This window comes from Dendrobium catenatum, unplaced genomic scaffold, assembly GCF_001605985.2.
Source record: "Dendrobium catenatum unplaced genomic scaffold, ASM160598v2 fragScaff_scaffold_1242, whole genome shotgun sequence".
NCBI classification, from domain to species: Eukaryota; Viridiplantae; Streptophyta; class Magnoliopsida; order Asparagales; family Orchidaceae; genus Dendrobium; species Dendrobium catenatum.
In genome coordinates, this window is record NW_021319704.1 from 469,648 (window position 1) to 497,579 (window position 27,932).

At 33.1% G+C, this 27,932-nt stretch overlaps 1 protein-coding gene across 3 annotated transcripts; it reads left to right on the forward strand.

The window, feature by feature from the left end:
- Positions 1 to 27,932, forward strand: LOC110105338. 3 transcript variants are annotated; one of them, XM_028699323.1, is made up of 6 exons: positions 1 to 133; position 344; positions 1,158 to 1,394; positions 1,537 to 1,687; positions 27,249 to 27,812; positions 27,858 to 27,932. In XM_028699323.1, the coding sequence occupies exons 1-5, from the start codon at positions 81 to 83 to the stop codon at positions 27,773 to 27,775; spliced, it is 969 nt and encodes a 322-aa protein (XP_028555156.1). In that variant the 5' UTR covers positions 1 to 80; the 3' UTR covers positions 27,776 to 27,812; positions 27,858 to 27,932. The 3 variants fall into 3 exon arrangements, 2 of the variants coding, with proteins under 2 accessions (XP_028555156.1, XP_028555155.1); XM_028699322.1 differs by lacking the exons at positions 1 to 133; position 344 and having other exon boundaries at positions 1,169 to 1,394; positions 27,249 to 27,809; positions 27,855 to 27,932; XR_003702324.1 differs by lacking the exons at positions 1 to 133; position 344; positions 1,158 to 1,394; positions 1,537 to 1,687; positions 27,858 to 27,932 and adding an exon at positions 8,302 to 8,554 and having other exon boundaries at positions 27,249 to 27,384.

Below are 27,932 nucleotides of genomic sequence, written 5' to 3' on the forward strand. Positions count from 1 at the left end.
CTCTAACCCTATATATACAGTACAAAGCACTAAGAACTTGTTCTTTTTCTTTCTTGTACAAGCTAATACCCAAAAAGGCCATGGGGCAAGGAGAGGAGGTGAAAACAAGGCCAGACCCTAAAGTGGAGATCCAGTTTTTTTTTTTTTTCCTCAATAATCCTTTTGTTCTCTTTCATATTCCATTTAGGTCATAAATGCCGAGCATTTAGTTCTGCGTAGGATATTCTTTTTAACAGGTTTTTGATAAGTATGTGCTTACCACCAAATCTTTAATCTTTTTGAATTTTTTTTCATCTTTTAATCTTGCCAAATTATCAAGGTTAGTATCAGTTTGCTTCAAGAGAGTAAGAGGTTCATTTTCGTTTTTCATTTTCTTTGAAATGAAGTAGTTTTTTTTAACCATTTTAGCAAACAGAATTTCTTGCAGGTTAGTGCATTTGTTTTGTATAAAATCAGTCATTCTGTTTGTTTTTTTTAAACTATTTAGCGTCGAATTTGAACAAAGATTAGGAAGAAATCGGAATAGAACAATGGTGTTCCCGTTGGAATACCAGTCGTACAAAAAAAAAATGAAGATTTCATATAATTGCGTTAGCGCAATGCAACACTTGGAGGGGTAATTGGTAGATTAGGATTTGCAAATTAGGCATCAACTCGGTGTGTTAAGGCTTCAGCCAGTAATGGCAGGAGTTTACAAGGCTTTTGCTCTTCATTTGTTCACAGAAATTCTTTTTCTATGTCTCAGTCATGAGCTCAGACTTGTGTTCTTATAACCCTAGTGAATAGTAATTAATCTATTGGTGCTATTTTTTGAAGATCTTGAACTCGAACTTTCAGCCCACAGTCACCTATAAAATTGCCCATTGACGTTTTGTTCTTAGATCAGCGAAGCCTATATTGAGATTGAGTTAAAATATTATCAATTCAAATGACATAAAAAAAGAAGCTTATCTTCTTGATTTGAATGATAAATTACTAACTCGGAATTAAAGCGTTGTCATGAATTTTAAGAGGACCATTAATTTTTTCTCCCCAATAAACATTTTTATTATTTATTATGAATTGAAAACTTTGTAGTATTTATTTTTGAGTTCTTCATTAGAGTAGTTGATAGCATTTGTATGTTACAAGTAAACGCTTTTATTTTTTGGATGTAGGAGAGAGGGGATATATTTTTCTTCTACAGGCCCAAAATTGGAAAGATGGAAGCTCATGGCGCTGATGATGTGCAGAAGATGTACATAGTCCTTCGACCAGAGTCTGGTGAAAGACCACTTGAAGAGAAACAGTCTCCAGATTCAGGAAAGGAAGGTAAGACAAGATCAAAAGAAAATAAAGAAAATGATAATGGGGATGCTGACAAAGAAAAACCTGAAGGTGGCCATGGTGCTGAGGTATGTTTCATTGGTTCTTGTAATGATGAAGAAGCTTGTCTAAATCAGATGTTATTTCAGCAATGGTTAATTTTTATAATACTGAAATATTGTAGCAGTAGTTGTTGCTCATTTATATTATTTTGAATGTGGTAATGTGAAGGAGGTGAACATTGAGAAGCAAATGCTGCTTAGGTTTATTGTAATGGGAAGGAAAAGCCTTCCAGATCCAAGCCAGAGGAGTAGACCTTATTGGGGATTTGTAGAGATGGTCACTACAAAAACTGAAGATATAAAGACTGCTCTTAAAGGAGGTAATTGATCATACATCACTTCCCACATAAATCCATATTTCTTGATGAGAATTACATGCTCTTTCTTTTCTTCTATTTGGGTGATTGACCATACAACACTTCACTTGTAAATCCATATTTCTTGATGAGAATTATTTGTTCTTTTTTTTACTTTTTTTGGAGGCGCTGAACCAAAACATCTTGGCGATTTCTAGACTGTTACAACCTTATTTGAAGATTAATGATCCTTGTTGGAATAGTTTTGATTTCTTGCCTGCCTCAAGGCCAAAATGGAATTAGAGGAGATGATAGTAGGTTTAGGTAACTATATATGAATACTGAAGAAGCCCTTATCTCTCCAATATCCACACATCAACTTTCTGTGAAGATGCTTCAAACTTTCAATGAACATATGTTTATATTGTTGATGGTATTATATTATTCATCTGTAATTATTAGACGTCTCTAAAAGGTCGTAGTAGAGATGATCTTGTACATTCATTTTGAAGAATATTTGTGATGGGCTTAGGTTAAATGTGCAAGAAATGAGAGAACCAATAACTAAATTGAGATATTTCTTCAAAATTCAAACATTGTTCTTTATTTATATGTCTTACACAAATTTTCTTTTACTTCAATAATGCTCATTCTTTTTTAAAAAGTGTAGTTAGACCACCCCATCAAATGAATTTTACAAATTGTACTCTAGTACAACTTCATAGAAAGTTTGTAGCATCTTTGTTCAAGTTTAGCATCAGACGTCTTTTGTAAATGCAATAATCACTATCAAGGATATTGTGCCCCTATACTGAAGCTGATGTAGGTAATGCCTGAAGGAGATTGGGAGCGACAGTGATATGAAGAAGATGAAAGTGGTTGTTGATAAGAGTAGAGCACAATGATATGGATTTTTTAGTCAAGAAGGTAGAGTAAAGGTAAAGTAATGTTAAGTATTGTTGACCTCCATAGATGTGACATGATCAATGCAAGAAAAAAAAAAGGATCAGCTATTCTTGGCAGACTAGACATCACTCAGAATTTAATTGAGCGAAGGCGATCGAAATTGACAGACTGTAGATGAAAGATTGTGCAATGTTGCTCAAACATTATTAGTTTGCAAAACAGACTTTGCCATTGTGTCTGGAATGTCAAAATCATATAGAAAAACTTGTAATATTGTTCAGGTCATCATATAATGCAAAAAAAAAAAAAAGCAAATTTGGCATGAATTTTCGAGGTGACACTACACAAAACTGCGAAAATGTTATCCTGGTCACGAAGAGAACTTCATTGTTGAGCTCAGAATATCAAAATTAGCCAAAGGAAAATCCCTTTGCAATTGAATCGAGCAAGTGTGATCGAAATCGATGGACCACTAACAAAATATTGTGCGTTTGCATATTGCTCGTTCGTAAAATGGACTTCGCCATTATTTCTGGAACATCGAGAATACATAAAGACGACTGTAATATTGCTTGGGTTCTTTATGCGAGTAAAAATGTAAATCAGAGCAATTCATGCAAATTGAGGTGCACAAATAACAAGGAATGTCATGATAATCAATTCACAGCTCTTATTCATTTTAAGATAGTATTTAAATTAGAATTTACTTACCTATACGTTATTTAATAATAAATTTAAAATTAATACTATCTTACTGTTTACCTCAATCCTATCCTACAGTTAAAATCCTGCTCAAGCATTGTCTCAGCTGCCCAATCCTGCTGTTGCCAGCCCGCTGTCTCATCTTATCTTTCACGCGGAATAAAAAAAAAAAGGAAAAACTTGATCCCTTTGCATAATCCCTCCATTCCCTCGCTCGCCGTGACTCTTTTTAAAACTCGCACTCGATCCCTCTCCATCTCCTCCTTACTCCCAGTTGAGCAGCCCTTTACCCGATCCCCTCCTCTCCACTACAACAGCTCCCGAACCCTCTACCTCACGTATAATCTCCCAGCCGCAAGAGCTCCTGCACCTTCCGACCTTGATCTCTGTTTCACGCAAACCTCCCAGCACCTCCAGCCAATCTCCCTGCAAACCGCAACTCCTAGTTCTATCTCCCTCACTATGTTGAACTACTCAACTATAACAGCCTCCATCCAAGGTTGCTACCATTTTCTGCCCATTCCAGTAGCCAACATCCAACCATCTTATGTTTTCTGCTCTAGCCGTACCTCACTGCCCATCTCCTTCCTACGTCCTTATGGCTCTCAGTCAAACGAACCCAACTATGGCTCCCTAGACTAGTATTCCAGCTTACAAACACAAAGACCCCACTACATCTCCCTAGCCACTCCACACAACCTGCCACCTACTTACACTCCCAACAGCCCGCAACTCACAGAACTTCTCGCTTTTAGCTCACTAGAACATATCTACTTCCAACATCTACACCCCTAGCCGAGCAGCCCACTCTTCTTCACTCCAAGTCTTTATCAACCTATTCTTTCTCCTTCCACTTCCTCTTAGGCAAGGCAAACAACAAACAGCCATCAACCCCATTTCCTACAACTCCAAATTTGCACACCTCATCTACTCCCTACCAAAACTACGTATACCCCTTTCCCTTAACCATACATCAGCTTAAACCATCTCAAACAACCACCAACAACCAGCCCCTACTTTCATTCTCCCTCTAATAGAGAGACTATTTCCCTCTCGCTATAATTAGTTTTATAATTGTTACTAGGTAAAAAAAGAAAGATAAGCATATAAAAGTTAGAAAAGCAGATTGTGTATTGCCATTGTCATCTCGACATAGCTGTCGTCCCATAGCATGTGCAAAGGTATAATGATTGATTAACTCTAAACCTCAAATCTCATTGTCGACTCTTGTGGCGCAACGAGTAGACCTCATATACACGCTTTTTTAAAGCATGATGGGAGGAAGCTCGGTGTGACGCCTGTGACGAATCAGGTAAGTCCTGTGCATGCTTTTTTTAGCACGACAAGATAAAATTAAGTACTCAGTGCTTTCATACCGCCACAAAAATTTATGAGCTTCGATGCAGGTACCCTAAAGATCCATTTACGCTTTTTTTGACATGGTGGGAATGAAGATCACAACCACAATGTCATATGACACTGACCTTGCACGTCTTTTTGGCGTGGTGGGCAGGCCTGACTCTCCAATTTTTTTTTCCGAATGGTGGAGATGTCGGGAGGTTGCTTAATTTTTCAGTAAAAAGGAGACTTTAAAATAGCCTATGCGACTAAACAAAATCTAAAAGGCTCATTGGGACAATGGGAACACTAAAGTGTTATTTTCATTACCTCAAATGAATGACATTTGACACGAGCATATGACTTTTAATGAATATAGTAGCTCATTTATGGGGGTTAATAAAAAACTCATAATGAACATACTAATTTCTCTACGGGTAAAGAATAATGAATGTGTAATGAACACATCAGCTCACCTTTGGTTAAGAATAAAAACAGGGTACTTGTAATAAGCATGACAACTAACTTGTTGAAGAAAAAAGAGGTCTGTAATGAATGTATCAGCACTCTTGTTAGCAACAACAGTGAAACAAACCTAAATTAATATTTTCCCAAAAAAAGAACTAATTTTGTAAAATTAAAAAGACAACAATGGAGGGACTTTTGATGAACATGACTTGCTTACAATCATGTATAAGGCATGTATAGTGAATGTGATACCTAGCTAACAGTAAGGAAGAGGAGATTTGTAATGCAAACATCATAACATGCATACAGGGAAGGATAGTAGGCTTTTGATGTACATAGTAATTTTCCTGCAGGCAAAGAACAAGGACTTCTAATGCATATGTCAACTCGCATAAAGGGAAGTAATAAGAAACATGTAAAGAACACTATAATTCACCTGTGAGCAGAAACAAGAATTTTGTAGTACACACTATAATTCATCTATGAGCAAGAGTAGGTACTTCATAATGTACACAAAACTTAGCCTACTGGGAATGACAAAGAGTTTGTATTGAACAAATTAGCCTGCCTACGAGGAGAATAGGGGAATAATGAGTAGGATAATTCTCCTAGAACACAAACATCATCTTTTAGCGTTGATTGAACAAACACCCTCTACAAACTGTGCTAAATGATAACTTGAAGGAGACAAAATGAACTAAAATAACATCTCTCCTCTAGACAATAGGCAAAACCTAACTTGACTTCACGCCACTAGATCCACAACACTCATATAAGCGGATAGAAGGTCTCTTGAATGCCAAATGAAATCTTGCGCACTTTCTAATGATAATTAATTGTGCAATTGATTATATTTAAACATTTCAAAATATCCCTCATGCATTAAAATATGATTTCCTAAACTTAAATGTGATACAAAAAAAAATGTGCCGATGCCTCTAAGAGTGCAACTTGGTAAGCAAGCGACAATTCTGAGAGATATGCTATCACCTTGAGAAGCGATTCACTACCTTGAGAAACATTCGTATTGATTTAACAAGAAATTAATTCTCTGATGATGGCCATTTTGAATGGTTATCTCAACTAGGAAATACCCTTTTAAATGCCTTCAAATTCCTATAAGTATAAATATTTTCAAATGACTATAATGTCACTCTGACGATGTTCGTATAAAGTTAATCTCAACCAGAGGGATTTATTTTGATTTCTACCTAAAATCTAAAGATTTACATCTATTAAGAGTTAAAATTTAAAATTGAAATTAATTATCTAAAACTTAAACAAAATTCATCTACCCTCCACAATCGTTGGGCGAGGGTGATGAATTCAAGAATAACTCTAGCTCGTAAAGAACAAATATATAGCTGAGAATATCACTCAATTCATTCTTAAATATTATTCTATTAATAAGGACATCATTTGTCCTTTAACTGGTGGTTTGGCTAGTACAACTCTACGTAAACCCGTAGTATGGCCAGACGACTACGTGGTATGGTTATGTCTGGTTCTTTGATTGATGGTTTGGCCAGACGGCTCCATAAAGACCCTTGACTTAGCCAGTACGGCCCCACATGGTGAATGATCATGACTGCAATCTTCTGACCTAATAGCTTGTCGAATGACCACCATCTTATGGTCATGACTAAAAGCCCGTATGTTCGCCAATGGCTACTTATCATGAGTAATGAATTATAGGGTATAATTGATTGGGCATATAGCCCTCTGTAAGCTAAGGTTGACTTGAATTTGTTCCTTAGACGAACATTCATCTCAAGTTTACAAGTATGGAGCAACCAATGGTTGTCGACAAGGATCCTTCAGTTAGGTTGGGTTGACTACCTTCTCCGACTAAGTGAACTAGGGATTATGATGACCCATGACGCCGGAATCATAGGATCTTCATTGGGTCCATCATCATTCCCCCCACCTTTCGCTTAAAGTGACAAGTGATAAAATTTCTAATTTTAAATATCTAAATCTGCTGCTACTATACATTAGATTCTAAGTATCTATTTAACGACTAACCTTAATCGAAAGTATTCTTTCTTTATCGAGGTGAAATTAACTATAGGGGCTTACGCCTATAAGAAAGTAGAACTCAGATCTTAAAGTCCTCGCTAAGAGGGAAAATTATCTAGGTAATATTTTATCTCTATCTAATATACCTTCTAAAAATTTTTCTTGGAATCTAATCCGTTAAAACTTTCCCCGAATATATGCGGGAAGGCCGAGGCCATAAAGCTTAAATTTTTGGAGCCCACAAGTATGATGGAAAAGGGTAAGGGTGTAATAGAACATGTTGCTACGGTAAAATTAGTTTTGGTTGTTTTAACAATTGATAAGAAACAAGAGTTATATTTGTTTTAATAGACCTTAAATACGATCGTTAGAAATATGATCACTAAGAGAATTGAAAGTGGCACAATCAAGACAAGAATGATATGATTAAGATATCGAGTTGTTAGAGGAAGAAAATACCATAATAGCTTAAGACGATGACAGAACAGGTTTCGTAGGTAATGATGATGCTGCTTCAAGATTACTGTGTATAATTAGATGACCATTTTTATGCATATTCCTAAGGATTTGCCAATCTGAGGATCTCATGTATAACAAACAAAGAAAACACATCATATCTTAATTCACACAATTGTCTTATGGAAGTAAGGTTTAGGATTAGTTTTGGTAGTAAATAGGTGTGAAGAAGTGTTATGATAAATGGGACTTCATATATGGTGGAACCATCCGTACTGTGTATTAAGTGAGCAAGAGTCTAGTCTTATGGTTGCTACATGTAGATTCAAAATACAAGCAGACGACTGTAGTTTTCCGTAAAGCAGGTTGTGAAGTTGTATAGAAAGTTGCTATCTGAAGTTGTTGTACAGAAATTAGCATATTTTATTTGTGTGGTATAACTGTCAAGCTACTATGCTAATTGTAATAGCACAAATTATCATGATACCCTTATATATTGAGAGGAAACAAAATGATTTAAATGAATTTTTTTTAAATGAATCTTATAACAAACTAACATATCTAAATTAAAATTGTATTCAATTTTAGCAAATATTTTAAAACTTTTAAGTATAAAACTTTATAAATTTTTTTTTAACAATGTAATACAACTTTTAAAATAATATGAACGCAAATTAAAATATCTGATATTACTTTATAATAAATTTTTTATTTATAATACTAATAATATAATTGTTTGTGCGTTTCGTGATTCTGAAAAGAAAAATCGACGTAAACACCCTTTGTCATTTGACATGATTCCAACAAAAAAGTACATCCACCTTTATAAACAGTTACCCATTCCTGCCTTTCTTCTACAACATAATCGATAAGCTTATTGCACCAAGCTTCAGCAGAAAAATTCCCTCCCGTTTCCTGCGCTTCTATCCAATTACCTGATGGCACAAGCCATTCTTTCCAAGACCTAAAGCTTACTAAGCCATAAACTTCTTTCTTGGAAAGGTATTTTCCTGAAAAACTTTCTGATGGCTATATCCTTTTTTTTTTTTGGGGCTATATCCTTTCACTTTAGCTTAAAATATTTTATTTAGTTTCAAGGGAATCTCCATATTCATATTCTTTTTTTTGTGACGAGAAAGCATTGTCCTTAGGCCAGTGAAAATCCCGATCGACCTAGTATATGCAACCCACACCAATTTACACGGGTCAACACTTAAGGCTTTCACTATTTGCCAAGAGATTCGAACTAGGAACCTAGGCTTTGCCCAGCCGGCTCTTCGCCACCCAGACAAGCAGCGGTGGGTACCAGATCCGTACTCAGTTGCGTCAGCTTTTCCCTTTTTCGTATCTTCCAGCTACCTATTTTTAAGTGTAAATTTTTTTAGCAAATCATGCTTCCTTCTTCGACTTCTTAAATCATTTTCATATATGCTCTTTTTTATTTACAATTTCCTTGAACAATATAATTTATGAATATTCCATTACAACATACAAGAAAATCTATTAAAATGAAATCCAAACTACTAGCTGTTAATACGTAATGATTAGTTTTTCTCATTCTAAATAATTATCTTTCATTGCCTCTTATTGAAATTCCGATCATCCAAAACATATTTAATTCTCTAAGTCATATACATTTTCTAAAGTTAATTTCTACTCAAACTTATTTATGAAATTTTTATTTAGTTTTGTTTTTGCTCAGCATGTTTTTATTAATTAATTACACAAGTTGATTATGCTTAACATATTTATATACATATATTACTCTAACAGATTTGTAATATCTCTTCACATGCTTTTAAAATTAAGAAATATGATTATTTGAAAATATACCTCTCAGATATATTTTAATTTATTTTTTAATTATTAAATATATAGGTGACACACAAGCCATTTTAAAGTTTAATATCTTCTTTACTATAAGCATTGACATTTTTCTCTATTTTTAAAAGATTAAAAAAATACTAATTCATAATATGATATGTAGGTTATGTTATGGATAAATCTAAGAATGGAAGAGCGTCTGCAACATGGAAGCACAATGTTAAAATAATTTTTTGTGATTTATGTTTACGAGGAATTAAACTAGGCAATCTTTTAATTACATATTTCAATACAGAGGGTTGGATGGATTTAATGTATTGTTTCATTGAGAAAATATATAGAGAATATGACAATTTTAAAATAAGTGGGATCAACTGAAGAAATATGGGGAGTTATGGAAGGATCTTAAGCGAGGATCAACTGGATTTGATTGGGATTGCAGAAGAAAGACCATTGATCCTTCAAACAAATGGTGGAAATAAAACTTAGAGATGAATATTCATTTTTTATATATTTATATGTGTGCTTGCTTATTTAAATTTCATTTTTTCATAGCTCTTATAGGATGAAATATGGATTACATGTTGTTTCAAATGCCAAAATTTTTAGATATTATGATATCGAGCTTGAATTATAAGAAAAGTTCGATTTGATGTTCATCGGTATGGTTGTTACAAGATCTAATGTTTGGACTTCCAATTAAAAAATATCAAATCGTAATAGATACAAACACTGATCATATAAATAATGAAAGTGACGCTTTAAATGATTTAATAGAAAATATAGGTGATCGTATTAAATGTATCCACTCAAAATATCAACCATCTATGTTATGTATAGCTGGATGGAAGAAATGACATGATGCTACATTTTTAAGAAACTAAATAACACAATTTGTTAGTTTATGTGCAAATATTTTATTAAGGTCAAATTCACCGAAAGTACTAAACATACCTCAATTTCTTATTACTACAAGAAAATCGCCCATTACTGGAAGTAATATTTGGCTATTTTGATATATTTTTCGGCGGTTTGAAAAATTTCTGGCGATTTATAAACCGTCGGAATAAATTGTATAGGAAATGCAAACTGGCGGACAATTTCCAGCGGCAAATTTTCAACAGCTCAAACAACGGGAAATTACTGAACCAAAAGCACAGGTAGATTGCTGGAAAAATTTCGTGCAAAAATTGCCAGTAATCGTCGGTTTTTTACTAGCGGTAAGAACCGTCTGTATTTCCGGCGGCCAAATCGCCGATTATTACTAGCAGCAAAACAAAAAAATCAGCAGCAACTTCATGCCGTCCGGTATCGAAGTTTTTGGCGGTTAAACTGCCTGAAATCTGTAGCATTGCAAAAAAAAAAAAATAGCCCCCTCTATCCACACAAATTTTGACGATTGCCTTCACGCAGTTTAAAACATATATAAAATACTATTGACCATATACATTCACAATCCACAATCAAAATAATAGTTCTTCAAACAAATAATAATACATATGAGATAAATAAAGGTTCTAAATAACAACAACCAGTTATTCAAACAAATAATAATGTATATGTTCTACGATTAACATAATATATGAAATTCATAGTCAGATGTTCTAAATATACCAAATAGTTCTTCAAACAAATAACAACAAAAATAATAACACTAATCATCGTCCGTATTCTCGCTGCCCTGTGATTCAGGTATAGGCTCTTACTCTTTTTTCTTCTGATTTTTAGTTTGATATGATCGCAGCTCTGCCTGCACTCATTTTGAATCTTTCTTATCTCCTTTATCTCTTGTCAGAGTAGTAACTCTCCGGCTAACAATTTCTTCAACTCCACTAATATTATAAAAAGCTGAAGTAGATGTACTGCCCTTATAATCATATCCCTACAAACCTAAGCCATAAACCCTTTCACTTTGTCTTCCTCCAACAACATCTAATCACGTGTGATACTCAGAATATTGGATCGATTCTGAAGATGATCGCTCACCAGCATATTGCTGATTATGCCAGAGCCACATAAAATCATCCTACGAGAATAAATTCATAAAATAATATTTTTATTTATTTTTTATTATTACTCAAAAAATTGTACTCACGTGAGCTTTTCTCGCCTTCTCATCAACCCACTGATAATTTGCTTGATGTTGATGAGTCATTGTATGAAGCTCCAATGATGTCGGCTCCCAACCAATATACTCTTTTTGCAAATAAAAAATAGATATTAAAATAATATACATATATTTATTAAAATAATTGAAATAATCTTTTACTAGTCATCTTCTATATTCAATATGCGGCATTGAACTACCAGTATAAAGAGAGCTTCATAAACCCTCACAGTCAGATGCTCTACTTTACTTATTTTGCTCTCCCAATTTGGTGCTCAGGGCTCGCCCAAGCTTTGCTCAAATCAACCCATACTCCCTTGCTAATCCATAATGGATGTTGCCCAGACTTTCTAATGTTCATGAACATGTCCCTGAGACAAGTCGATCCTTTCCTCTCAAAATTTGTTATGATCCTCGTAGCATACTCATATAATCACTTAAAATCTTTCTGCAAAATATTGATATACTAAATAATATTAATATAAATGAAATAAAAAAATTTAAGTAATTGTAAATAAATATACTTGAAATTCTCTGAACCACATATCTCTAACTTTGTTTAAGATATTTTTTCATGATAAGGAGCATCATATTTGCTCCATATTATATCACGAATTCTGTGGGTAGGCTTCTTTGAGATTAAATCCCCAGATAAAATTTTTTGTTAATAATATATAGTAGATCAAATTACAATAACTTTCAAAATAACTTATGTATCGCCCTCAGGCTTTATGTATACACACTTATCTACTATTGTTGTAGGCTCCTCAACACCAATCTCTTCTTATGTTGATGGTCCATCCTGTTCTGGCTGCACATAAGGCGGGTAATAATAAGGGTGGTGGTAAGGAGAGTAACAGTAGGTTGATAGAGCTGTTTATGATGTTGATGGGGGTAATATAAAGAGAATAGAGCTTAGTGTGTCTGATATAGAGAGAAATTGAGGACTCATAGATGTAGGAGAAGGGAAGTACCCAGAAAGGGGTTGTATTCTAACCACAGCTGGGTCTATGTGTCCCTGACGCTGTTTAGTGGGCGATTGCTGCTGATTCCCATGTGATATTGATGGTATCACTGGTGGAACTGATCTTTGCCTCTAGCCTTCATCACCCTGTATAGACCTACTTGGTTCAATGCTCCATTATTTCTTAGCTAAATTGGAAATTCATTTGCAATAAGTTGCTCAATATCTATAGTATATGTTAGAGGCAAATTGTTTACAAAATACTTGGTGACAAATCATTCAAGTAAAGACTTCAATATTAAAAATTAAAATGATTCCTTTTGCACATTACGAAAAAATTTACTTTAAGATTGGTTGGACTTCCTAACATGAAAGTTGTATATATAAAGTTGTTTTGATTTCTAAATTGTTGAGAAATCTTTCAACACAATTGTCACTTGGCTTTCCATAACTTTTAAAGACTGATAGTGCAAATTGCGATTGTTCTTCAATATTGAAGTCCATATTACGACCAATTTTTGTTCTTGTATTCCTTACATGGGGCTTGAACTAGTAAGAGCAAAAGTGGGTGGTTTCTTGAGATAAATATATTTCACATAACATTTTTTCTAGTTGTGTTTTATTTTTAACATATTTTTTTAATATATTCAAATATATGCTAGATGATTAGAATTATTAGTTACAATTAAAAATATTTAAGATAGTATATTAAAAGCATTTTTCATCTCTAAGAAAAATCCATCCAATAATTGCATAGGTCCACCAACTCTAGCCTTATAAGGTAGATGGATTGGAAGATGTTTCATAGAATCAAAGAATTCTAGGGAATTTTTTTTTCTAACTTGCATAGGATGATTGATATATTTTTCTCGCTCTTTCGTAAAGCATCTTCGCTTAGTTTAGATGAACAGAAGTCTTTGAAGAAAATGGTAAGCTCTATCAACAAATTCGATATATAATATGGTAACAAATATACTATAATTAGAAGGAGGATATCCATAATTATTTGACAATCATGACTTTTTAGTCCAAATAATCACGCAAATTTATAGTATACACAATGAGTTCTGTTTGATCCATAGGCATCAAACAATTTTAAATCTTGAAACCTCTAATATATTAATCTTTTTTATTCTAACATGAAAGAGTAAGGTGTGCTTTGGGCTCATTATTTTGCCATCGCTAATTGTTATTAGCTATAGATTTCTTTGCTGGCAGTACTCTTTAATGCCCATTCTAACTTTCACATTATCCTTGCTCATTTCTTTAATATCCATAATTATATATAAAATACCGTCGAGAAAGTTCCTCTCAATGTGCATAACATCTATATTATGCCATATCAAATTTATTTTTTAATATGATAATATTTAGAAAATATATTTTTTTTAATCCAATCATGTCGAACACCATATTCCAAAAATTTATACTATGATAATATTAAAAAATCAATCATTGATGAAATATCAGAAAGTTTGTACTATGTCATCATCACTTATATTTTTAATTAATGCTTTGTTATTTCTTCTAAATGGATGATTAGTAGGTAAGAACATACATTGACAATCAATTCAAGTTTTTTTTCTCCATGTTTTTTGTGAAAATCTTGTATTCTCCATATAGTAAGGGGAAGCTAATTTTTTTGTTATGCTCTAGCTCGATAACATACCATAAGCTGAAAAATTGCCAATCGTCCATAATAATGCAGCTCTAATGAGGAAATTTTGGTTGGTTGAGATGTCATATGTAAGGACACTTTCATTCCATATGTAAGGACACTTTCATATGTAAGGAGAAAATTTGGTTGGTTGGTTGAGATCATCAATTAATGGTTGCAAAAGAATATCAATTTTTACTTTTGGGTTATGTGGTCTAGGTATTATAAGTGTTAAGAACATGTGCGGGGAGTTATATATATCTTTGGTGGAATGTTATATAGTGTTAGTATAACAGGCCAACATGAATACGGTGAAGCTGCCTGACTGTATGGAGTAAAACAATCAATACATAATTCCAATCTTATATTACGTTGGTTAACATTAAGTTGAAGCATGTGTTTGATCAAAATGTTTCTATGCTTTAGCATCTGATGGATGAGAAAGAACACTACTGTGTGCTAATTTCTCCTTATGCCATCTTATATGACATGCTGAACTCATTGATGCGTAGAGCCGCTAAAATAATTGAGAATATGAAACATCTTTCATTTGACAACGTTATTTTTTTAAGTTTAATTTAAACCGAGGTGCATTGCAGGTGCGATAATAAAATTCTATCGCATCATCCTTATAGTATAACATACATCCATTTATACAATCATTAATTTTCATAGTGGTGAGACCCAACTTGGATTCTAATTTTTTGTTTGATACAAATTAATCTGTGGGGATTAAATTATCTGCTGGATTTATTTTCATGAGAAGACTAATGAAATCATTGAAATAATTACGAGGAATATTATATTCAATTTTAATAGTTAGCATCTTAACAGCAACTGATAATCCTGAATGAGTTATGCAGTTATCTCAAATTGGTTTTTGAGCAGTATGTAATAGTTTAAAAATGTTTTGGTTTTTGCGTTTGGTGGCTCTTCTATTCTGACCCATAAATTAGGACCTGTTGCATCAAAAACAAGTTATTCATACAGTCTACTCATTTGATCTTTATCGACTTTTCAAAAGCTATGGATGGACCGGCATGAATATTTCTGTGTGGCTCTTACTCACCTTGTGAGATCTAAATCCAATATCCTAGAACAAATCTCTTACGATATAAATCAACCTGTACATCTTCGGGCTTAAGGAATGCTTGGTTTTTGTGCTTCAAGCATGTATATCTAAACATTCCACCGGACTTAAACGAAGGTATTTGAGATGTAACTTGAATAAAAGTCTCAACTCCATTCATAAATTCATCTGTCAATCCTCTTCGACCTGGTAACTCTCAATTATACATCCAATATATCATTTCTTGGATAGTCATTTGGATGTTAAAACAAACGTTTCCTACATAGTTGGGGGCGAGGGCATAGGCGAGAACATCCATGATTAAAGAAAAAAAATTAAGGAGATGCATGGAGATCACATTCGGCTAGGGCGGTCAAATGCAAGTGAGGGTGTCGGGGGAGAGGGCATAGGCGGCATTCGACATGCGAGAGTTCTGTTGACGAAACAAACAAGCATAGTTCGACGAGGGCTCCGGCGTCTGGACGAAAGAAAATGAGCCATGCGAAGAAATGAGGAAAAAGGGAGGGAGTGTTTACTTTTTTTACGTAGAAACAGTGGCTAAACTGCCGGTAAAATGCCATCACGAAAAGAAAATACCGGAGGGAAGTTCCGGCAGTTTAGAGTTTAATACCGGCTATTGAACTGCCGGTTAATAGCGACAATCAAACCGCCGGTAGTTCCGGCGGTCAACTGACCATCGAAAATACCGCTGATATTCAGCGAATTTCTTGTAGTGTGAAACCATTAAGCAGCTTGATCTAACTATACAAGTTTTCAGGACATTCTACTATACTTATACAATGAAGTTTTTCGAAGATCCTATAAAATGGAAAGTTTTTATGGCTATGGCTCCTGAACGAAAATTTCATTACCTTCATTACCATTTTGAAAATTGTGGCATATAGATTTTCAAGCTCTTATGCCTTAGATGTCTAGGTGTGTCAAATTTTCTTGGTTTTATTTTAATTAGGTGTCAATTTGTGTATTCAAGTAAATGTAGTTTGTCATTTGAAGTCAGGATACTTGATATATTTGATTAATGTTTCGTTAAGACATTTGCCTACAAATGTTTCTACTAACTTTCACCTGTTTGCCAAGTTTTATGTTGCATTATCAATTCTTAAGAATTTTAGAGTTGTTGCATTGTGGCTCTCTGAAAATATTTCTTTTCAAATTGTTCTAATCTTTAATAAGTTATACATGAAATTCATTATCCATTTAAAAATTTTTTTTCCTAATGAAATATACGTTCCTGTAATTATTTTTTAGTGTTATTGACAGTATGAATATGTAGTCGGATTGTTGTTTTATGAAAGTTAAATTAACTTACATCAAAGTTACTCAACATTCTTTTATTAGTAGTTTGCTTATTATTTTGGGATGTCAAGCTAGATACTTAATAAATTGAAATATTTTCTTGTCGTGTGTTTAATGCGATCTGAAATTAATAGGCTGTATATTGCCCTTGCATATTTTGTTTTGATAATACAAACTATGGTAATGTTTGTATTTATCATATTAATGAAAAATAATAAATTGATATTCAAATACCATACATACTTGAACTGTTTTGTATATACTTTCGTACTAAAGTAAAGGCATTTGAATTTCATTAGTGAATAGCTAACTTGAATTTTTTTTTTATTCTCATTATTATGATGTGGAACGTGGCAGCTTCAAATAAGTTTAACAAACAAATTATTTAAAATCACTTGTGAATATAATCCTGAGGTTGTTGAACTTCACAAAGCCGTTTAAAACATAAAATTAAATTGCGATATATGTGTTTCTTAAGCTCTAGGCTTTGTTTAGAACAACTTTTTTACTGCTTTTTAAAGCAGTATTTTAGTATGAAAATTAAAATTTTAATACTAAATTTTCATACTAAAAAATTGATTTAAGAAACAGTAAGAAAGTCGTCCCAAATGAAGCCTTATCTTCCTGTAAAATAAAATTATTTATAAGAAAGATATTAAAAAAACACAAATAACAGTTATCATCCCCATATTCTTTTCTAAATTAGTTGATATTGATTCATATTATTGTCCGCTTAAATACGTTAATTGTACTATACTGGTGTATCTTCGTATTTTTGAACTTTGCGATCTCAGCCATATAGAAATTTTTATTGTCATTTATGTTTGACTGCATTAATGTGGCAGAACTTATTAGTTACTTGATCAGCTAAAACATTTAATGTTTTAAAAAATTGATTATATATAATTGTATTTTAAGTGTATTTATTGATGAGAAATATCATATGATTATCTATATTTTCAAGTAGCAGATATAAATATAAGAAGGTAATATGGGTTTTCAAATTTATTTCAGTTATAAATCTTTCCATTCTTGCTAAGGTATGGAGTGGCAAGAAACTATCCCTTCATTATTAGAAATGGGACAATGGAAAGCAATTATTATTGATGCTTTATGTCTTATCCATTATTGTTATGAGATGTAAATTAGCAAATACTCATGCATGATCGCATTGTACATTAGAGATAAATAATTGACGAGTTGCTCATAGGTCATCCAAATAAATTTCATAACATTTTTGGTATGCAACAATTAATTTTGTAGATCTTCTTTACAAATTAGAAAGATTTCATGGCCTACATGGTTCATCTCGAACAACAACAATAGTATTAGCAATAACTTTGTATATTTTATCTCATAATGAATCTATAAGAGAGACAAGTGAGCGATTATAACTTTCAACTGAGATTATTAGTTAATATTTTTTTATTGTCCTAGACGCCTTAATAAACTTCTTATCAAAAGTTGTGAAGTCAAGAGATCCAAAGTTTTGCTATACGCCAAGGGAGATATTGTATGATAGTTGATATATACTGTATTTAAAGGCATATTTTATAATCATACTAATCTAACTTTTTTTCAAGAGTTTGCATATGTAAGATAAATATTTTAATTATGATTGTATTGGAGAGATTTTTGGGTCACATGTGAATGCTCGAATTCCAAATAAAGAGAATGCAGCATACATCGGATAGTGTGGATCACCACCACAAAATGCTATAGTATTGTGTGATTTCAATGTGTTTTACTTTTATCATGATAGCATGAAAAATATTACACATGATAGCCGTATATTCAAATTTGTAACTCGTAATAGACAGAATAGTTTTCCCATGCCACCTTGTAGTAATTTATGTGTAGTAAATAGATTAAGAATATTAATTTTTAAAATAAATTATCTACACTTGCATATAGGAAAATATTATCTTATAGATGTTGGGTGTCCAATATAATAAGGTTTTTTTAAGCTATATATTGATACCAAAGATCATGTTCCTAGTTTGGAAAATCTGTGCATGGGTGACAAGAAAATTTAAACCTGCGCCACTCTTCATTAAGAGGTGTGATTGAGAGATCCTTTGGTGTTTCAAAGAAGAAATGAGTTATACAACGTGATATCACAACCCGACAAGGCCCACTTATAGGACATGCTCTATCGTGTTGAGCTTTCATGCAAATCCTAATATCTAGTTTTTAAAATAGTTCAAAAGTTTTTTTCGAGTTTAAACTTTAAAATAAAATATAGACCACAGAGTTGATATAAACATTCAGAGTACTATGAATAAACTCATCCACAAGATTTTTTTTTTATTTCATCAAAATACATATACAAGATCTACACTACATTATATGACTACATAATAGAAAACAAAGCAAAGCATCTAAAAATTAGCTTTTTGATTGTGCAAAATTTAAATTAGAGAAATACCTATAAATTCAGATAAGATCTTGAACTTAATCAACAGGCTTTTCCTTTCCCATGTTTTGAAATTCAAAAATAAAATCACAGTGAGTTACAACAGTTCAATAGACTACAAATACAAATCTAAATTTTTAAAAGTTTTCTTCTATTAAATATTTTCAGTATATTTAAATGTAGCTAAAGATGTATAGTAAATCACTAAATTGAGCAGAGTAATAAAATTTTATTGCTTTTTTTGAATATTTTGTTGGACTTTTTCTTTTTAATGAACTTGATGCTATTGTAAAATGCCAGTTGATTGTTAAAATAATATTCAAGTTAGATAATTACTATATCTTCTTTCTTTTTACCTTTGTAAAGATACCTGAATTGCTTTTCTTGATAACAACAAATACAAATACACTTGAAAGTAGAAATATGAATAGAAAAAAATTTAAAAGAAACTTCTGTATTATTTGCTTTCATAAATTTTCGACGTATACAAGAGCAGCATTTATACATGATAAAGTTGGAATGGTAAATGCAGAAATGCTATTGATGTTGTTAGATAACAACGTTGGAGATATGATCACAGTAAAGTGAACCTGGGAAGCTGTAATTAATGGTTGAAGTCCGAAATAGTAGATTATAGAGTAGGAAATTAATCAAGTCGACATCGTTCTTCTACGATGGTAGTGCTATTGAGCTTCATAATACAACGATTAAGCTCAAATAATGTTGACTTTATTATATGAGTCAATATCTGTTGCGTCCTGGAATAGATTGTAAGCTCGCTGAAAAAGGAGTTCGGGTTCTCCCAGAATTAATTTTTGAAGTTTCCAACTAGCTTTTGCCTCGAGATTCGTGCCCGATCAAGCTAATTTTGCATGACGTATCAATATCCATCATTTTTGGCAAAAATCTTAAGCCATGAAATTTGTTATTTTTGTGTTTATATTGCAACAATGTCATGATTATTAATTCTGGAAACTCAAATAAAATTGTGTTTGGATAAAAAAACAAAAATAAACACACATATTTCACCAATCTTTAATTTAAAAAAAACTAAGAACTTACATAAAACAATTTACGTAGAGTTAGATAATTGCATGGATGTAGTTCTATAGTATATAAACTGCCTAAATAACTATGATGAATCAAAGCATTTACACTGACAAAACAAACTCGTAAAAAATATAAACAAAATTTTATGCAGTTTCCATAGAAAAGTTATTTCTAATTCATCTAATTAACCAATTTTGATGTGATTTTCTTTTGTATTTGTATCAGCACCTAAAGCACCTTCACCATCTAGTGCCTCATGATTGATTATATTTTCTTCACTCTTTAATAATGATTGAACAATTCTATACTCATATGCCTCTAGTGGTATATATATTTGATTTGCATCACATATATTGATGTCGAGTGAGAGGATGAACTATAAAATTATGCATGGCATCATTGCTATCACAATTTTAATTTATTTTTTGAATGAATATGAAGGCATTTCTTGTAGTTTAACTCACTTCTTTCTCCAAACACCAAATGGTTTCTCAATTAAACCTCTTAATGAAGAGTGACACTTGTTGAAAGTTTCTTGCCTCTTATGTACTGATCGACTTCCTTTTTGAAAATCAGGGATATGAAACTTTGTATCGGAAAATGACTTCAGAAATCCCCGTTGCATAGGATAGCTAGCATCAATAACATAATATTTACTTGTATGAAAGTATATGTAATTTACTATAAAGTTGACTATAACTAACTTTGTTATTATGAACAACTTTCTAGGAGGTGGCATTTATGAGTTACCAATTTAAATATATGGCTGTCATGTGCACATTCTTTCCATCCTGCCATGATAAAAATAAAACACATATTTAAGTCATATTTTGCCAAAATATTTCGTGTCAGTGCTCCACATCTTTCGATGCACGCTGCCATCTCATTATTTGACTCGAGCATCAACATGTATCTCATCAATCGCTTCAATATAATCCTAATTGATTTAGTTTTGTTATATTCGCACAACTCTTGAAAAAATTGGATTTTCATGGTTATTAAATATGACTTAAAATACGACATATACCGACTATTGTATAATCTCTCTTGGCATATTGTGAAACAATGGATCTCTTGACTTCACAAGTTCTGATTAGAAACCTACTAAAGTTTCAAATCCAATTGAAAAATATCTAATAATAGTCTCAGTTGAGTTATTGAATTGCTCACTTGTTGCACTTATTGATTCATTATGAGATGATGCGTACTACGTTATTGCTAATACTTTTCTTGCTGTTGTACGAGATGAACCATGTAGGTCATTAACACTTTCCAGTTGGTTAAGAAGATAAGGGACATGCTAAGAAATCTTTTTGGATGCCCTACCAGTGGCTCGCCATTCCATTTATCTCCAATGTATGATGTGGTCATGCATGGTATTTTGCTAATATATATCTCGTAATACGCATGTATAAGACACAAAGCGATAACAATAATTACTCTCTATTGTTCCATTTCTGCTAATGGAGGACTATTCCCTTGGTTCTCCATGCCTGAACAAGTAAAAGAGTAAAACAAAATAACACCTCATGAAGACTAGTTGGTGCAGAATAAAACAACAATTAGAATGAATAGCATCTAACTTTCCTGAAATTCACACGAGATCACACCTGTTGAAATAAATCTGCTTAGAACATGATGGGAGTAGTTTTTCATGATCCTTAGTATTTTTGTTTTCTTAACTAAGATAAGTGGGTACAAGCAAGCTTACCCCATGCCAATTTGAATGATTTTAGTGGCATAAATCGAATGGTACAACCTGTCCTCCTCCCTGTATTTTAGACAATTATCAATCTTCTCTAAGCATGACTTGATGATAAGCAGATTCATAATTTGGCTCTACACTAGGCAATCGTGAACCGCACCCAACATGAACTATTGACACACTCGAGAGAATCTGTGCGTGACAAAATGAAATTTAGGTGAACTATGACTATGGAAATACTTTTTTAAGCTTTAATGGGTTGAACTAGTAATCATAGATTTTATCACCAACAACCTGCTATTTTTGACAGAATTTCTCATTCTTTCTTTTCTATTAATTTCTGTCAAGAGTTTTATGTTCTGTTAATAGTAGTTTTGTCAAGTAATTTGACACCTAATCTTTTAATTTATTTTTGCTTGTACTTTTCTTGCCTAATATTCATACCAATTCAAGCCCTCTACGTCAGCAGTGCTTCCTATGTATCCTAAATACTAGTTTACCTTCTATATTGACCTTATACTATATAATCTATGATAAAAGATAGCCCGACACTTCTTCAAAAATCCAGTTTACATTTATCCTTGTAGACCAAAAACAATATGTCAGCATTCTTATTTTTGCTAACATTCTACTAATTTGTGCGACATCTATCTATCCTGAAACTCTTGCAATGTGAAATTCATATTATTAGAAACAGAGATGATAATATGTATGTACTTTAAGCTTCTATTTGATTGACTTCATCTTTGTAAGGGGTTAAGAAAATAAAATATAAGAAATTAGAGTAAAACTAATAAAATTTAATGTTTTGTTTTTTATTGTAAATCGTTATTGACATTTATAGCACATTTTTCTGTCTAACAAATGTACTTACTCATAGCTAAATGTTTCTGCTGTACTTCACGATCTTTTCATTTTCTTCCTCACAAAATTTATTTTTATTCATTACATCTGAACGCAGAAATCATTTCAGAGAACAAAGAAGCTACAATATTCATATGAAGTTAACATCAACCTAAAAGTTGTCATTAAAATGATAGTTAATTTACAGATTTGTAGATTGTTATCTTAACTGAAAATACAACAACTATGATAAGCATGAATACTTCAAATTACAAACTACATATAATAGAACTTTGAAATTAACACATAAATAATTAAATTTCAAAGAAATTCGAGCAAACCTATGACATTCTATGTAATAGAGGTTGCAATTCTAGGCATCGTGTTTTTCAAAATGTTAATGAAGGAAAACTGATCTTCGTTCTGAAACCATTGCCATAAAAACTTCTCATTTGGTAGTAAAAGTTCGATAAGGATGTTAAGCCTAAGTGAACTTGTCTCTAGGCACACCAAGAGGGGGGTGCATTATGAATTTTAAATCAAAAAAATTAATTGCTTTATTCAAAATAAAGACAATGTTTTTGGATTTTTCAATATTTGAAAAACAAGTAGCAATATTCACTAAGTGCGGGAGCGAATAAATCTAACAAAATATCTAAGCAACGATTTCACAATTTTCACCTAGTAGTTATAACGGAATTAAAATGCAAAAAGTAAAATACTGAAAATAGAAATCATAACAAACACACCAAAAATTTAGTTGTTCGATCAAACAATGTCCTACGTCCGCTCTCTGGAGTCCTCCATTCCGAGAAGCCTTTACACACATCATTTCCACCAAACCCGGTGTGGAAGAGAGACGGAAGCTTTATCACCCTTCAGGCGATGGCAGTGAACCTTTAATCTTTTTCTCCTTCCTGGAGAAGGCAGAGTACCTTGAACTCTTTTCTCACCCTCCTGGTGTTGAAAGAGAACGATATTCTTGAGCTGAAGAATTTCTTCTCGAAGCCACTGAAGAAACCCATACAGACACTTGGAGGAATAAGGAAAGACACTTTGCTTGGAGAAACCGTGTGAACTCTTTACACTACTTCCTCACACTCAAGTTTTCTCTCTTCTTCCCAAAGCTCTTCTAAAATTTGTTCTCAAAGCTCCCTCTCAAGAGCACTCAACGGCCAAAGACTTGAATCAATTCAATGAGAGAGATTAAATACAAGACCTCACATGAAGCCCTAAAATTCAATTATGTGGCTTTGATCGTCTATCACGATCATGGATCGTCTTGTATGATTAGTTCAAAGTACTAATGTTAGTACTGTACGAAGAGATATGTGTTGTACGACTAATTCAAGGAATTGAGCTGATCGTCTAGGACGATTCAGAGCATCTTCTAGTATGATTAGTTCAAACAATTTGGATTATCATCCAGTATAATTGGTGACGATTTAATTATCGTCCCATACAAGAATCAGTTCGTACAATACGATTGATCAAATCGTCCTGTACGATCTAACTTGATCAATTAATCCAAATTATTTTCTTAATCACAGAATTAATTTAGGCAAGATTTAAATATATCGTACAGTATGATACTTATCTTATAGTACGATGAGTACAAAATTTGAATTTTAAAATATTGCCTAAATTGTGATTGACGGCTGGGATCCTGATTTCAATTGATCGTGCTGTACTATATACATCGTACAATACGATTAATTCATCTTGTATTAATTATCACAATTAGCCATTTAATCATTTTCTGATTAGCTATGATTAGAACAGAAAACTCTACTCCTAATATTGTCACTAACTCACTCCCTTGAGTGTGTGTGTATGATTACCAAGTTTATTATCCACCAAATACATGATTTGACTCAAGAAAGATAAAAATACATAAGAATTGAAAATACACTTTTCACGACATACTTAACCCTAGTCTATCCAACCTTGAGCTGATCAAACTTGCAAGTGCAAGGTGGACTTAAAATGCTAGTGCATGAAAAACAAACAGTTATGCAATAATATCAATTAACATGAGATATCACAATAAGAAATTCAATAATGTTTGTTATCATCAAAATCATAAGACTTTGATCCAGATTTGCAACACGTAGGATCTTCTAGAAACTTTGTTGAGAGTAAGTATACAAGAATGTCCTAAAAAATTTCTATAGTCAAATCCGTCTGCTTAATAGTTTCAGTAAGCGATGAAGTTATGTTTACCACTTCAGATGTATTTGACTTGATGTGATATTTGCACATGAACTAACAAGTTGAGTTATATGATTTCTTAAAAATGTAGCACCCATGTCTTTTCTTCCATGCAGCTGTACATGATGTAGATGGATGATCTATCGAGTGGATAGATTTAATATGATCATCTATTGTTGGTGTTGAATCATTGAAAAAATCACTATCATTATCTAGTTGTGCATTTATCAAAATTTTAAAAATGTGTCTAAGCATTAGCTCCCGTAGCAATAACATCTATGAACTTCAAATCGAGTTTTTCTTCAAATTCAGGGTTGATAACACAATATCAAAACTTGTTGGTGTTTGGAACAACTTGTAATTCGAAATTCATTATATGAGATCTTTATAAAAAGGAAATTTACATAAGTTAGAAAACATGTAAATATATATGAAGGGAAAATTCACCTCTAATTTTTATTTCCACCATCCATCTGATGCATCAATGATTTTTCTTTTTGGATCCTAACCCAATCCAATTGATCCCACTTAAGTTCATTCTATAACTTCTAATCTTTCTTTAGTTGATCTCACTTATTTTTTAGTTGTATCTCTACTTGTTCTCTCATGAAATATCTTCATTAAATTTATCCGGCCCTTTTTATTGAAATGCGTAGTTGTATGATTGACTAGTTCAATTTCTCTCAAATATAAATCACAAAAAAATATTTTAATATCACACTCCCATATTGCGGACGCTCCCCTATCCTTAGGTTTACCATTGTATGACCTACTTATTATAAAAAAAAAAAAACAAGAGAAGACCATCAATGAGTAGATTCAACAAAATGAAGCCCAATAAAATGAAGCCCGATCAAATTGCATTGTTACATTTACTCATAAAAAAAAAAAAAGCAATGGAAGTTTGAAAGATAAAACTGTTATTAAATGTAATTTGAACTGCTGTTATACTTCAAACTTAGAAAAAAATGTAGAACCTAAAAGCATAATAGATAATTTCATGCTAAATCTTTTCCTGATTGCAGTGGCCAGCTAAAGGAATAGGTATTTGGCAGATGAATTTAGGTGACTTGTTGGGAAGGCTTAAAAGAATTCCATTATCCTTTCAACATGCAAGGGGATCTTCTCTACACTCCATCATCTATGTCCCTGTTTAGGGAATAACTACAATTCAGATATGTCATTTAAGGGCAACAGATCTGTCTATTTCTGGAATAGTGGGCTTCACCATTGGAAGTCAATGTATTGGTGGTTAATTGTATTGAAACTCCTGCAGGTTAAATGATCAGTTTCATGGCAATAGGGATGGGAGGGAATGTCAATTTTTTGGTGGGATGGAAGAAAACCAAATGAGGATAAATACTTGGTGATTTAATTGCAATTGTATCACGATAGAGCTACGAAATCAATCTCTCATCACAATTCCACATATAAATGAAAGAAAAACAATATAACCTACTGATTGAAGAAAATAATTTTCAGTAAACAAAATAAAGAAAAAATAAATGAAGAGAGCTTGAGCTTACTAGGGCAGTGTGAAATGATGACGAGGGGTTCTCACAGGTGGGAGTATGGAAAAATATTGAATGACTACCAATCTAGCAGACAATCAAGGTCCCAATTCCCGAACATGGTGAGATGGGCCCGAAGGAGCAAAAAAATGGATGAAGTGGGCAGATATTGTCGAACTTCATGAGGAAGAAGAAGACTAAGGGCATTTATGTCTTCCTCTTAGCTTCGAACAATAGGAATTAGGTGAATGCAGGAGGCTTTCTTAGGACAGGAAAAGTAACCGCAAGACACAAATATTTGAGGAACGTAGCATGACCCTGTAACTTCAAACCACTAGTCGGTTATGTTTCCTAACGTATAAGAGGGAAAAAATCCCCCTAAATGCACCCTAAGATGATAAACATAATATTAGAAGGCGATGTACCGTCAGGGATTTATATTCATTGAAGAGTGCTTGTAAATCAATTAAAGTAACCATTTTGGGTTAAGTTGGTGGTCTAAGCAACAATTATGTTATAAGTCTTGGTGCCATACGAAGAAGATTCCCAAAATAAGGTCTAGCTCTAATTGCTTTATAGGATGAATCTTACAACATTCATGTTTGAGATGCCATGGGCCAACTCTACAGTAGTAATGACACTTACGATTTAGATAATCCCATGGAGTGCGGGCAGAGTTCTTGTAGTATTGGTGACACAAAGGAAGCCCAAAGCGCTGGCCATAAACCAGATTAGTGATCAATTAATCCCATTGTGTTGGAAGAGTCCATGGTTATGAAGTGTCCATTGGCGTTGCTGACGCTACGTGAGATAGAAGTGTTGGGAGCAGCTGGTAGTGACCAATTAATCGCATAAGCATATGCAGCTCACAGCATCATTCTTGTATTAATCTTGCCCTTTATCTTGCCTTTCTTTTTATTTTCCCTCTCTCTAATCTCCTTTGGCTACGTGTGCTTTTGAGCTATCATCATGTATGTTACCCTGTAACTTGCATACAAGCTTTCATTTTCATAAAACTGCAGAAGAGTATGATACATCGACCCGTGGCCACCGCCAACAAGCACCGGCAAGTGCTCTTGCAGAGGGAGTCTACCGCATTCTAAGGCATCAATTTGGTCGACAAACTCACACTCACCTCATTTACAAGCTGGAGTTTCCAACTGAAGACAAGCATAATGAACCACAGGAGGAGCTCAACATAGAACATGAAGGCTCCTTCATTATCCAGATAAGGAATCCAGAAGAGTCTGGCCACAGCAGTGGCTTTGGTGGACTTCAGAGCAAGCGGCGTGCGGCATTTCCAGCAAGCCTCCAAGGTTGTCTCGGGAAGCGTCGGTTTGCAGCAGCAGATCCTCCTGACTTTCTCAACTATGAGGGATGTGAGTTTCTGCTGATTTCGGCTTCTGATGATATTGACAGGGAGTTGGGGTTGGATCTGAAAACAGAATCTGAGGGTGAGGAGGAAACTGCTGAGTCCTGTTCTGACTTGATAAAGTTGTTTGGAGATTCTGCTTCTTCAAAACCTCTGTTCAGTGGGACTTGGGTTTGAAAACTGTAGTCTTTTGAACTTAATGAGCTAATGATATTCTAAACACTTGACTTTGTGGTTTTGATACTTTAGAAAGAGTTATATGCTAAATCGAGCAAAATTTTTGCCCACTTGAATGATTGATGTGGAATATTAGGTATGGTATAAATTATGGAAG

Excerpts from the sequence above, each read along its gene's own strand:
- LOC110105338 (XM_028699323.1), top strand. The coding sequence starts at position 81 with ATGGGGCAAGGAGAGGAGGTGAAAACAAGGCCAGACCCTAAAGTGGAG. Across the intron at positions 1,395-1,536 it reads AAGGTGGCCATGGTGCTGAG|GAGGTGAACATTGAGAAGCA; the intron begins GTATGTTTCATT and ends GGTAATGTGAAG. Across the intron at positions 1,688-27,248 it reads AAAGACTGCTCTTAAAGGAG|AAGAGTATGATACATCGACC; the intron begins GTAATTGATCAT and ends ATAAAACTGCAG.